Raw genomic sequence first — 11,908 nt, 5'->3', positions numbered from 1 at the left:
CCAGAGTTCTGGGATTAGAGGTGTGCTCGGCCACCACCCTGCATCTGTTTACCTTTAACTTAGGAGTTTTTATAGGAAGAAGGTTCCATCTTGTGGACAAGCAAATGAACTGCCAGCTGTCAACAGGTGTTTGAAATAATATTTATGTGTGTCAGTCATCTTGTCAGTTTTTTTCAAGTTAGGTCCTGATTTAGTTTAGAGTCTTTTGATGTAGGATTCAATGAAGAAGGTTCAAAACAAATATGCATGTTTAATGGGTATCTTGAGTTATTTTTCTATTGCTGTAACAAAACATCATGACCAAGGTATCTTAGTTAGGGTTTTATTGCTGTGAAGAGACACCATGACCATGGCAACTCTTATAAAGGAAAACGTCTCATTGGGACTGGCTTACAGAAGGTTATCATCATGGATGGCAGGAAGCTTGGCAGCACACAGGCAGACATGCGCTGGAGAGCAGCTCAGAGTTCTACATTCTGATCCACAGGCAGCAGGAAGGGAAAGTGGTACTGGGCCTGGCTTGATCATTTCAAACCTCAAAGCCCATCCCCAGTGACACACTTACTCCAACAAAGCCTTACCTCCTAGTAGTGCTACTTCCTATGAGTTTATGGGGGCTGTTTTCATTAAAACCACCACACAAGGCAACTTATAAAAGAAAGCATTTAATTGAGGGCTCACAATTACAGAGGGTTAGTGTCCATGACTATTGTGATGGGGACCATGGAAGCAGGTGGGTGGGCAGACAGTCATGATGCTAGAGCAGTAGCCAAGTGCTTAGATATTAAGACACAAGCACAAGCATAAGGCAGAGAAAGAGAAAGGAGCTGAGAATGGTGTGGCCTTTTGAAACCTCAAAGCCCACCCCCAGTAACATAACACACCTTCTTCAACAAGGCCACACCTCTTAATCCTTTCTAAACAGTTCTACCAACTAGGGACCAAGCATTCAAACATATGAATTTCTGTGTGCCTTTCTTGTTCAAACTGCTGCAGTGGCCAAGCTGAAGAAGAGCATTGCTGGTGTTGCCATTGTTGGGACTCTTGGATGATGCTTATGTTTTAGGTTTCCTTGAGTCATAGGATGTCACAAAGAGATAAGTTAGTACATGTTGCCTGAGGCATGGAAAACAAAGTCTTTACTGACCTTTTACTTCACTTTTCTAAAGCCTGTTTTTGCAGGGAAGTGATATTCTTTCAGTAACATTATAGTGTGTTTTGTGTTATGAAATTACACTCTGACATAACAATGGCGTGTTTTCTGAGAGCAGGAGCAGGCAATGAGTTGCATCCTATAGGAGAAGGAGAAAGAGATTGTCTAGGTAAAAGGGTAAATTCAGATCTGACCACGGTAAAGACTGATCTTGACAGTAATGCTGGAACAATGCAGTTTTGAGACAGGTGAGATTGGGTAGCAAGAATGTTGGAATGAGGTTGTGTGGCTCTTGTGGGCACTTTCCAACCTATGGTATTTTCTAGAAGAAAGCAAGAATTAGTGACTGCTTCCTGCTTTCACATTTCTTTCAATCACATCCTCTTAGCTAACAGCTCTAGAGTCTCTTGTTAGGGAGCCATATTTCATCTGTGTAAATGGATTCATCCTTTTTGATGCTCTCTAGCGTCTTCTACTTGTCAGTTACTTATGTGTGCCGCTTGCATAACAATGTCTTATTCCACTCCACTCCACTCTCAGGCTCTTAATGTAGGAAAGAATGAACATTTTAAGGTTTGGGTAGCATTTGTCTATGTCTGAGGACATTGAAGAAGAGCTGTTTTGTTTTTTGGATTTAGAGATATAGATGTTGGCTTTGAACTCATCCTACTTGGGGTATCCAAAGTAGATGAAACCATAAGTTTTTTTTTTTTTTTGTATAAGAAGTTCTTTTAACATTTTATTGATGATGTATGTATTTAGAGAGATATCAGATCCTAAGTGCATGTAAGCAACTTGACAGAGTGAACAAAGCTTAGACAGGGGATCTTGAATAGACGTTTAACAACATTCTTCTGTCTACACTTTTTAGATTGCTGCTCGGGAACTCAATATTTATTGCCACTTAGACCACAACTTTATGACAGCAAGCATACCCACTCACAGACTCTTCGTGCATGTCCGCCGACTTGTGGCCAAGGGATACAAGGTCAGCTTTGGCTTTGATTTGTGGAAAAGAAACCAGGCCTCTTTTCTGGAGAGAAAAAGCATGTGGATAAGGTGGTAGAAAGGCTTTCACTGGCTTTAGAATTTGGGACTATGAGAGATTAAATTGTGTTATAGTTATTAGCATTGTATCTTGCTTTTCATTGTTTTTGCTTCCTGAGCCAGGCTCTAAACTGTGAGGCCCAGGATGGACTTGAAGTCACATAAACTCACAGTCCTCCAGCCTCTGCTTCCCCAGTGCTGGGCTTGCAAGGGATGCACTACCATGTGAGCCCTAGCGTGCCCTCCGCTGCAGCAGTGGAGTGTTTCTTCGCCCTCCATCCACTTGCCAGTTGCTTGACTTCTTTATGCTCTGCATCTGGACATCAAGGATTGACCTGCCTGTTTTTAGTGCTTCACAATTAACTTTTTGACCTTTTTGAAATGATTTCTTTTTTCTTTTTTGAACAGTGATTCACTGGATTTGGCAGTAAGTGTGTCTTATTTTTGATGCAGGTTGGAGTTGTGAAACAAATGGAAACTGCAGCACTAAAGGCCATCGGAGACAATAAAAGTTCTGTCTTCTCCCGGAAGTTGACTGCACTTTATACAAAATCCACCCTCATTGGAGAAGATATCCTTTTAGGATAGGAATTTTCCTCTTTCTTGTTGTAGGGACTTTGTTTTAAGATGACAAATTTAACTAAACAACTTTTTTCTTTTTCCTGAATGAGAATGTGTTTGGTGAGGTGTTCAGCCACTACTCATCCTGTTACTTTAGCCATGATGGGTGTGTCACTGAAGGGAGGGTGGATAGTGGCTGGATAGAGTGTGTGTCTGTTATCATAGTGAGAGCAGAATTCATTGTACTTATTTTTTTTTTTTTAAGATTTATTTATTACGTATACAGTATTCTGCTTGCATTATCTTTGCAGGCCAGAAGAGGGCACCAGATCTCATTATAGATGGCTGTGAGCCACTGAGTGGTTGCTGGGAATTAACTCAGAACCTCTGGAAGACCAGGCAGTACTCTTAACCTCTGAGCCATCGCTCCAGCCCTCATTGTACTTTAATAGCAAGAATAAAATGAACCTAATAAAACATCCCAGGTTAACAGCTCTTTGAAAAGACATTTTCTCCTTAGGCCATTTGTGGAATAGTATTAACTATCTAGGGCCTTTCTAGCTCCTCAGAGTCTTGCTAAAGTGAGACCTGAAAATAACTTATTAACTTCACATGAAAAGAACTTGAAAGACAAAATTCAGACACAGTTAAATGTGAGGCCATCTTCATTAATTGTTGACTTCATAAAAAATTTATTGAGAATCATTGAAATTTCTCTTGTCGATTTCAGTGTGTACAACGATCATCCCAAGGGTTAGCATCACTTAGAAATTCTTTATGTCACTTGAACCAAAATAGTTTCAAAAGCATAGTAATAAAATTCCTAGTTTTTTGTTTTGAGATGGAACCTTACTGGGTAGCACAGGGTGGCCTTGAATTCCTTCTTCAGCCTTTCTGGTCCTTGGGATTATACTTACCTGGTCACTGTACCTGAGGTGTCATTTTTAAAAAATGAAATAGTTATTCGGAAGGTAGGATCAGGGTGCAAATAAAAATATTTAGATAATGGGTCAAGGTTCTCTTCAATTTTTTTTTCTTTTATTGAAAGTAGATTTCTTTTTCATGCAATATGTTCTGATTACAGTTTCCCCTCCCTTGACTCCTCCCAGTTCCTCCCCACATCCCCTCCCATTTGAATCCACACCCTTTCTGTCTCTGTTAGAAAGCAAGCAGGCATCTAAGGAATAATAATAAAATACAAATGATAAAGCAAAACCAAAAAAAAATTAGAATAGGACAAAACAAATAAGAAAAACAGGCAATGAAAAAGCACAAACACATATAGACAGGAATAAACACCATTTGTATATACAGAAATCACATAAAAACCCCAAACCAAAAGCTATAATACATACTCGGAGGACTTGTAAGGTTAAAAAGAAAAAAGAAAAAAGCCCTGACTTAACATTATGAGACAAAGAACTTCCCAGTATATGGTTCAGTTCATTTTGTGTTGGTCTTTTACTGGTGAGTATGCAGCCTACTCTTAGCAGTGGTTTATTTGTCCAGATACTCCCTTGGACAAAACTAAATTTTCATTTGCAGGTAGCTATCATTTGGAAATAGCTTCCCGGTTAGGGATAGAGGTGTGCGTCCATTGTTCCTTTCGGCTCTAGGAAAATATTTTATTTTATGTGTATGGGTGTTTTGCCATCATGTTTATCTGTGTACCAGATTCATGCCTGGTGCCCAAAGAAGCCATAAGATGGCATTAGATCTTCTGGGACTGGAGTTACTGGCAGTTGTGAGTGGTGGGGATTGAACATGAGTCCTCTAGAAGAGTTTTGACCACCGAGCCATCTCTCCAGCCCTAGGTTAGGTCTCTTAATAGTAAAAGAATGTAAGGATAAGAAAGTTTGAATGATACTGTGTGAAAGTAGTATTTCAGTTGTAGTTTTTAGTTTAAAGATGTATTTTTATATGTCCGGGTATTTTGCCAGCATGTATGTATGTTTACCTCGTGTGGTGCTAGTGTATTAAGAGGGCATCACATTCTCTTGAACTGGAGTTACAGATGGTTGTGAGCTACCTTGTGGGTGTTTGAAATTGATCATGGAGTTCATAACCACTGAGAGTTCCTAGCCTCTCAGAGTTCGTAACCACTGAGCCATTTTTCCAGCACCTCTACTATAGTTTCTTAGAAAGCTATTTCAATCTGCATAACTTCTACGCAAACTGTGAGATGCTTTTGTTCAAGTGAGACCATCAGTAGTGAACAGTCACCATTGAGATGGACTGCAGAGCATCAGTAGTGAACGGTCACCATTGAGATGGACTGCAGAGCATCAGTAGTGAATGGTCACCATTGAGATGGACTGCAGACCATCAGTAATGAAGGTCACCATTGAGATGGACTGCAGAGCATCAGTAGTGAACGGTCACCATTGAGATGGACTGCAGAGCATCAGTAGTGAACGGTCACCATTGAGATGGACTGCAGAGCATCAGTAGTGAACGGTCACCATTGAGATGGACTGCAGAGCATCAGTAGTGAACGGTCACCATTGAGATGGACTGCAGAGCATCATCAGTAGTGAATGGTCACCATTGAGATGGACTGCAGACCATCAGTAGTGAACGGTCACCATTGAGATGGACTGCAGACCATCAGTAGTGAACGGTCACCATTGAGATGGACTGCAGAGCATCAGTAGTGAACGGTCACCATTGAGATGGACTGCAGAGCATCAGTAGTGAACGGTCACCATTGAGATGGACTGCAGACCATCAGTAGTGAACGGTCACCATTGAGATGGACTGCAGACCATCAGTAGTGAACGGTCACCATTGAGATGGACTGCAGACCATCAGTAGTGAACGGTCACCATTGAGATGGACTGCAGAGCGTCAGTAGTGAACGGTCACCATTGAGATGGACTGCAGAGCATCAGTAGTGAACGGTCACCATTGAGATGGACTGCAGAGCATCAGTAGTGAACGGTCACCATTGAGATGGACTGCAGAGCATCAGTAGTGAACGGTCACCATTGAGATGGACTGCAGAGCATCAGTAGTGAACGGTCACCATTGAGATGGACTGCAGACCATCAGTAGTGAACGGTCACCATTGAGACTGACGGTCACCATTGAGATGAGCATCAGTAGTGAACGGTCACCATTGAGATGGACTGCAGCATCAGTAGTGAACGGTCACCATTGAGATGGACTGCAGAGCATCAGTAGTGAACGGTCACCATTGAGATGGACTGCAGAGCATCAGTAGTGAACGGTCACCATTGAGATGGACTGCAGAGCATCAGTAGTGAACGGTCACCATTGAGATGGACTGCAGACCATCAGTAGTGAACGGTCACCATTGAGATGGACTGCAGAGCATCAGTAGTGAACGGTCACCATTGAGATGGACTGCAGACCATCAGTAGTGAACGGTCACCATTGAGATGGACAGTAGTGAACGGTCACCATTGAGATGGACTGCAGCATCAGTAGTGAACGGTCACCATTGAGATGGACTGCAGAGCATCAGTAGTGAACGGTCACCATTGAGATGGACTGCAGAGCATCAGTAGTGAACGGTCACCATTGAGATGGACTGCAGAGCGTCAGTAGTGAACGGTCACCATTGAGATGGACTGCAGAGCGTCAGTAGTGAACGGTCACCATTGAGATGGACTGCAGAGCGTCAGTAGTGAACGGTCACCATTGAGATGGACTGCAGAGCGTCAGTAGTGAACGGTCACCATTGAGATGGACTGCAGAGCATCAGTAGTGAACGGTCACCATTGAGATGGACTGCAGAGCATCAGTAGTGAACGGTCACCATTGAGATGGACTGCAGAGCATCAGTAGTGAACGGTCACCATTGAGATGGACTGCAGAGCATCAGTAGTGAACGGTCACCATTGAGATGGACTGCAGAGCATCAGTAGTGAACGGTCACCATTGAGATGGACTGCAGAGCATCAGTAGTGAACGGTCACCATTGAGATGGACTGCAGAGCATCAGTAGTGAACGGTCACCATTGAGATGGACTGCAGAGCATCAGTAGTGAACGGTCACCATTGAGATGGACTGCAGACCATCAGTAGTGAACGGTCACCATTGAGATGGACTGCAGAGCATCATCAGTAGTGAATGGTCACCATTGAGATGGACTGCAGACCATCAGTAGTGAACGGTCACCATTGAGATGGACTGCAGAGCATCAGTAGTGAACGGTCACCATTGAGATGGACTGCAGAGCATCAGTAGTGAACGGTCACCATTGAGATGGACTGCAGACCATCAGTAGTGAACGGTCACCATTGAGATGGACTGCAGACCATCAGTAGTGAACGGTCACCATTGAGATGGACTGCAGACCGTCAGTAGTGAACGGTCACCATTGAGATGGACTGCAGAGCGTCAGTAGTGAACGGTCACCATTGAGATGGACTGCAGAGCATCAGTAGTGAACGGTCACCATTGAGATGGACTGCAGAGCGTCAGTAGTGAACGGTCACCATTGAGATGGACTGCAGAGCGTCAGTAGTGAACGGTCACCATTGAGATGGACTGCAGAGCGTCAGTAGTGAACGGTCACCATTGAGATGGACTGCAGAGCATCAGTAGTGAACGGTCACCATTGAGATGGACTGCAGAGCATCAGTAGTGAACGGTCACCATTGAGATGGACTGCAGACCATCAGTAGTGAACGGTCACCATTGAGATGGACTGCAGAGCATCAGTAGTGAACGGTCACCATTGAGATGGACTGCAGAGCATCAGTAGTGAACGGTCACCATTGAGATGGACTGCAGAGCATCATCAGTAGTGAATGGTCACCATTGAGATGGACTGCAGACCATCAGTAGTGAATGGTCACCATTGAAATGGGCCGCAGAGCATCTGGAGGAGCTCTGTTGTTCTAAGCTGATCAAGCTGTAAGAACCTGGAATTCTGATTTTTTCCCCCTGAGTTTGGGTCTCATTTGAAGCCTTTTCCCAAAACAGACTCCTTCTCTGCTTTGCTTCAGTTGCTGGCAAGACTCTTATCTCCTGCTAACCACATCAGATGTGCCAAGGATAACTTTGTCCGGAATCAGCTTTTATCCCTGAGAACTTTGATTAGTGGAGTTCATTTTGTACATGTGTGTGCATATGTTCTCCTATATGTAAATATGTTTCTGTTTAATTAAAATATCTTATAATTCTCCAGAAGTAAAGTACTTCTAGAGTACTTCTAGACACTTTAGACATGGGAATTCATTTATGATGGTTTAGTGTGTTTGCTTTGCTTGGTAGAATTCATCATACAATTGCTGAGGAGTCAAGTCAGCAAGTCTCAGCAAAGTGGGTTCATGTTTGGACTTCCAGGGTTGGAGACACACTGCTAGACCCTTTGGAAGTGAGAAGATAATACTTGCCTGTTATTGTGCCTCGTGTAGTTCAGGGAAGAGATGACATTCGACTATGATCTTACTTGGAAGAATGGTACATGAGAAAAATAAACCTTTCTCTGTTCATAGGAATTAAGCATGTGGTTTTCTTTAACATTATTACATGTGAATCCTCTAATCAGACTGGATGATTCTGTAAATATTGATGAGGTAATGACAGAAACTTCTACCAGCTATCTTCTGTGTATCTACGAAGAGAAGGAAAATAGTAAGGACAAAAAGAAGGGAAACATTTCCATTGGTATTGTGGTAAGTTCTTTGAAGGTGAGGAATGAATGATGGGTATTTGTGGTACCTCCTGGGAGTGGTCCTGGGTGGTGCATGGTGAGGATTCTGAAGTGTGCTTTCAGATAGTTTACTAGGAAAACCTTTTCCTCACAACATTACCCATCAAGTAACTAGTTCCGGTTTTTTTCTGTTTACTTGGCACTCTGTCTGGAAAGATCCAGATCGTTTTGGACCATATACTTTGTTAAGAGTTAAATGGTGGCAGTGACAGGCATGCATGTGGACAGGGAGCCAATAGCATAATAAAAGGCTATGCCAAGTGGGTGCATGGCTAACTGAGTTTCCTCTTTGGTGTGCAGTCTAATAGAAGTTACAATGGAACTACCCTAATTAGATTTGGAGGAAGGGTTAAAGGGAAATGTTAAGTGACCAATGTAGGGTAGTATACTTTGTATATAGTATAGTATAAATTAATACTAGAAGTATCTCCACTCTTTCTTCCAGATAAATATGATTCAGGAGCTATAGTTTTACTGATGTTTATTCTACCACTCATGAGCAAATTTACCCACTTACAGATCTCCTTTGAATGTGCCCCTCAGAACTATTAGACTCACTTATAATCATTTTCTTTTGCTTTTTCTAATGGCTACAGTCAGTGGCCAGCTTAAGAAAAATTCCTAAAGCTTGAATGTCTTCAGTGTACCTTTTAATAAATTATTCATACTGCATAACTTTGCTAACTTGACATTTGCTTAGCCAGTAAGGCCCTCTCTCAGGGAGTTAGCAATACTGTGTTTGTCGGGGAGGCTCAAATGAATATTTTCCCTTGAGAAGCACTTTTTATCTAGTCATAGACAGTTGGTTCCATCTACAAATAGTAAAGTTATTTGCTTTTCAGCTTTAGCATATGTAGTGTGCTATTGTATATTTACCTGGAGCTCAGACTAAAGAACAGAGTTGATATCACATTTGAGCACACGGGTCCTACTTGGGGCATTTAGAGTAGCATCCTACCACTGCCAAGGTTGACTGCAGCAGGTGAACAGGGATATGAAAAGGTGAATAGTGCTCCCTAACCCTAAGTGTTTTTTGGTTTCTGTCCTTGACCTCAGTGGTCGCTTTTCTGGCTAATGACACCCTGAGCTCTAGGCCAAGGCTGCACTTTTCACTAGGGTTCTAGAATCGACCAGATTAGCACAAGGCCACTTGGAGATTCAGTGTGGCCGAATGGAGTTCATTTCTCTTTACTCTCACCACTGTTCTCACTGGGAATTTCTCCCACTGTGATTTGTACCTTACATTTCATAGTCACCATCTGAGAGTCTCTTTTGGGTGCTGGTAGTTAGTTTGAAATTGAAAGCCTTGCTGTTGAGAACCACTGCAACCATGCCTTTCACCTTCATTTTGGGCCATGCAGTTTTGTTTGGACTGTGGATTTCTTAATGTCTCTTGAAGTAATATGCAGTGCAGGTATCACCATTAGATGAGGTCTTTGATTAAAGCAACAGAGACTTTGACTGGCTGATAGCTGTCCTCCATTTATGCAAATGCTTGGTTTGTGGATTGAGACATGAACTTAAATAGGTAAACCTAATGTAACTGGTGCCGTAGCTGTAGACACTAGAGGATACTTCTGGGATGGATTTGAACAAATTTCTTGGCTACAGATGAAGAATTTAAAGCAATTATGAAATATTCAATTATCTGCTGAGCCATCTGGCTTTCCTGAGTTGATGTTAATGTACATGCTGCAGATCTTTGATTGCAGTGACCTTTTTAATGTCATGTATTCATTCCTCTATTGCTGGACATGTGGGGTCTTGGTAGTCTTTGGCTTTGTAAAGAATACGTCTATAAGCATTTTTGTGTCTCTTATACATATACTGGAGTTCTCATGTGTGTATACCTGGGGAGGAATTGCTGAGGCTAACACTGCAGGCATGCTCTCCGTTCCTAGATAGGGCCTGCATCTTGTTGGAAGTGACTGTCAGTTAGTTGACTGAATCGACAGTATAAGGATTTGTCACACACACTTCTGACTTTTCATTAGTGCAAACTGTCATTACCTGTTCATCTCTGAAGCATAAGTGGTAGAGAGAGTGCAGGCTGGGAAGTCAGACTGCTCAGGTTTGAATCACGGCTCCATCATTTTATTGCTCATAGTTCTTGGTGAAGTAACCTCACCACCTTCTGTACCTCTTCCAAACCTTGGCCCTCTCAGGTTTTTTTCCTGTTATTATACTGGGCTGACAGGTGATGGTTTTATGTTGCCTTGGCTTTTTTTTTTTTTTTTAACTGGATATTGGTTTGGTCTCACTCATAGTTTGTTATGTCTGGTTTTTGTTGTGTAAGGATCAGGCTGTTACTTCTGTGCTGTCAGGTGTGTTCACTGGCACTTTGTTGTGGTACCTTGCTCTCTGTACTGGGTGAAGCTGTCAGAGCTTTCACACACTAGTCCGATTTAATCCTTGTAACAACCTGATGAGGGAAGTTGATAATGTGTTTATTTCATGGATAGAAGAGGAAGCTGATGCCCAGGGCTTGGTGAGTTGTCATAGCACTCTGCTGGGTACATCAGATTCCAAGCTGTATTCAGCATGTCTCCTGAAACTATCACTTAAGGCATTGCATTATCTGCCTGCCTGCCTGCCTGCCTGCCTGCCTGCCTGCCTGCCTGCCTGCCTGCCTGCCTGCCTGCTGCCTGCCTGCCTGCTGCCTGCCTGCCTGCCTGCCTGCCTGCCTGCCTGCCTGCCTGCCTGCCTGCCTATCTATCTATCTATCTATCTATCTATCTATCTATCTATCTATCTATCTATCTATCTATCCTATCTATCTGTGTGTGTGTGTGTGTGTGTGTGTGTGTGTGTGTGTGTGTGTGTGTATACATGCCTGTGTGCACATGGAAAATATGTGGAGGTCAGAGGACGACTTTGGGAGTACATTCTCTCCTTCCATCATGTGAATCCTGTGGAGATCAAATTCAGGTCCTCAGGCCCAGTGGCAAACCCTTTACCTATGGCGCTACCTGCTCAGCCTGTTTTAGATACTTGTGCAGCTAATAAACAGATAAAGAGTCTTAAAAGGCAGACAGATTCTCCTGTTAGCAACAGCACATGTTGGCAAGTGTTGTTACTAGAACCATGCTTGGGATGTGTCAGTGCAGCTGGAGCAGTGTGTGTTCCATGCTATCGTGTTTATCTTTGCTTCCAGGGAGTGCAGCCTGCTACAGGCGAGGTCGTGTACGACTGCTTCCAGGACTCTGCTTCCAGACTGGAGTTGGAGACTCGCATATCAAGCCTGCAGCCCGTGGAACTGCTGCTTCCCTCACACCTGTCAGAGCTGACAGAGATGCTCATCCACAGAGCCACTGCTGTCAGGTGAGTCAGGGCCATTCTCAAACTATTTAACTCTCAAGCCGGTGCTTGCTCTTAGAGAAATACTTATAGGAATTATATCCCAATAATAAGAGTTTTTAAAAGGAAAAAAGTATGTAGGACTACAGATGACAGCCATTTT

The 11,908-nt window shown here is 42.9% G+C and overlaps 1 protein-coding gene across 2 annotated transcripts in view; it reads left to right on the top strand.

Annotated features, from left to right (window-relative positions):
* Msh3 (mutS homolog 3) overlaps positions 1-11,908 on the top strand; it is a 155,405-nt gene that overhangs the window by 9,589 nt on the left and 133,908 nt on the right. For both annotated transcript variants that reach the window (XM_027401745.2, XM_027401744.2), the window contains exons 5-8: positions 2,025-2,141; positions 2,654-2,771; positions 8,265-8,410; positions 11,603-11,769. In XM_027401745.2, the coding sequence (XP_027257546.1) occupies positions 2,025-2,141; positions 2,654-2,771; positions 8,265-8,410; positions 11,603-11,769 (548 nt within the window). The remainder of the gene's footprint in view (positions 1-2,024; positions 2,142-2,653; positions 2,772-8,264; positions 8,411-11,602; positions 11,770-11,908) is intronic.

Source organism: Cricetulus griseus, chromosome 2, assembly GCF_003668045.3.
Source record: "Cricetulus griseus strain 17A/GY chromosome 2, alternate assembly CriGri-PICRH-1.0, whole genome shotgun sequence".
Lineage (NCBI taxonomy): Eukaryota > Metazoa > Chordata > Mammalia > Rodentia > Cricetidae > Cricetulus > Cricetulus griseus.
This window is presented reverse-complemented; position numbering and strand designations above follow the sequence as displayed.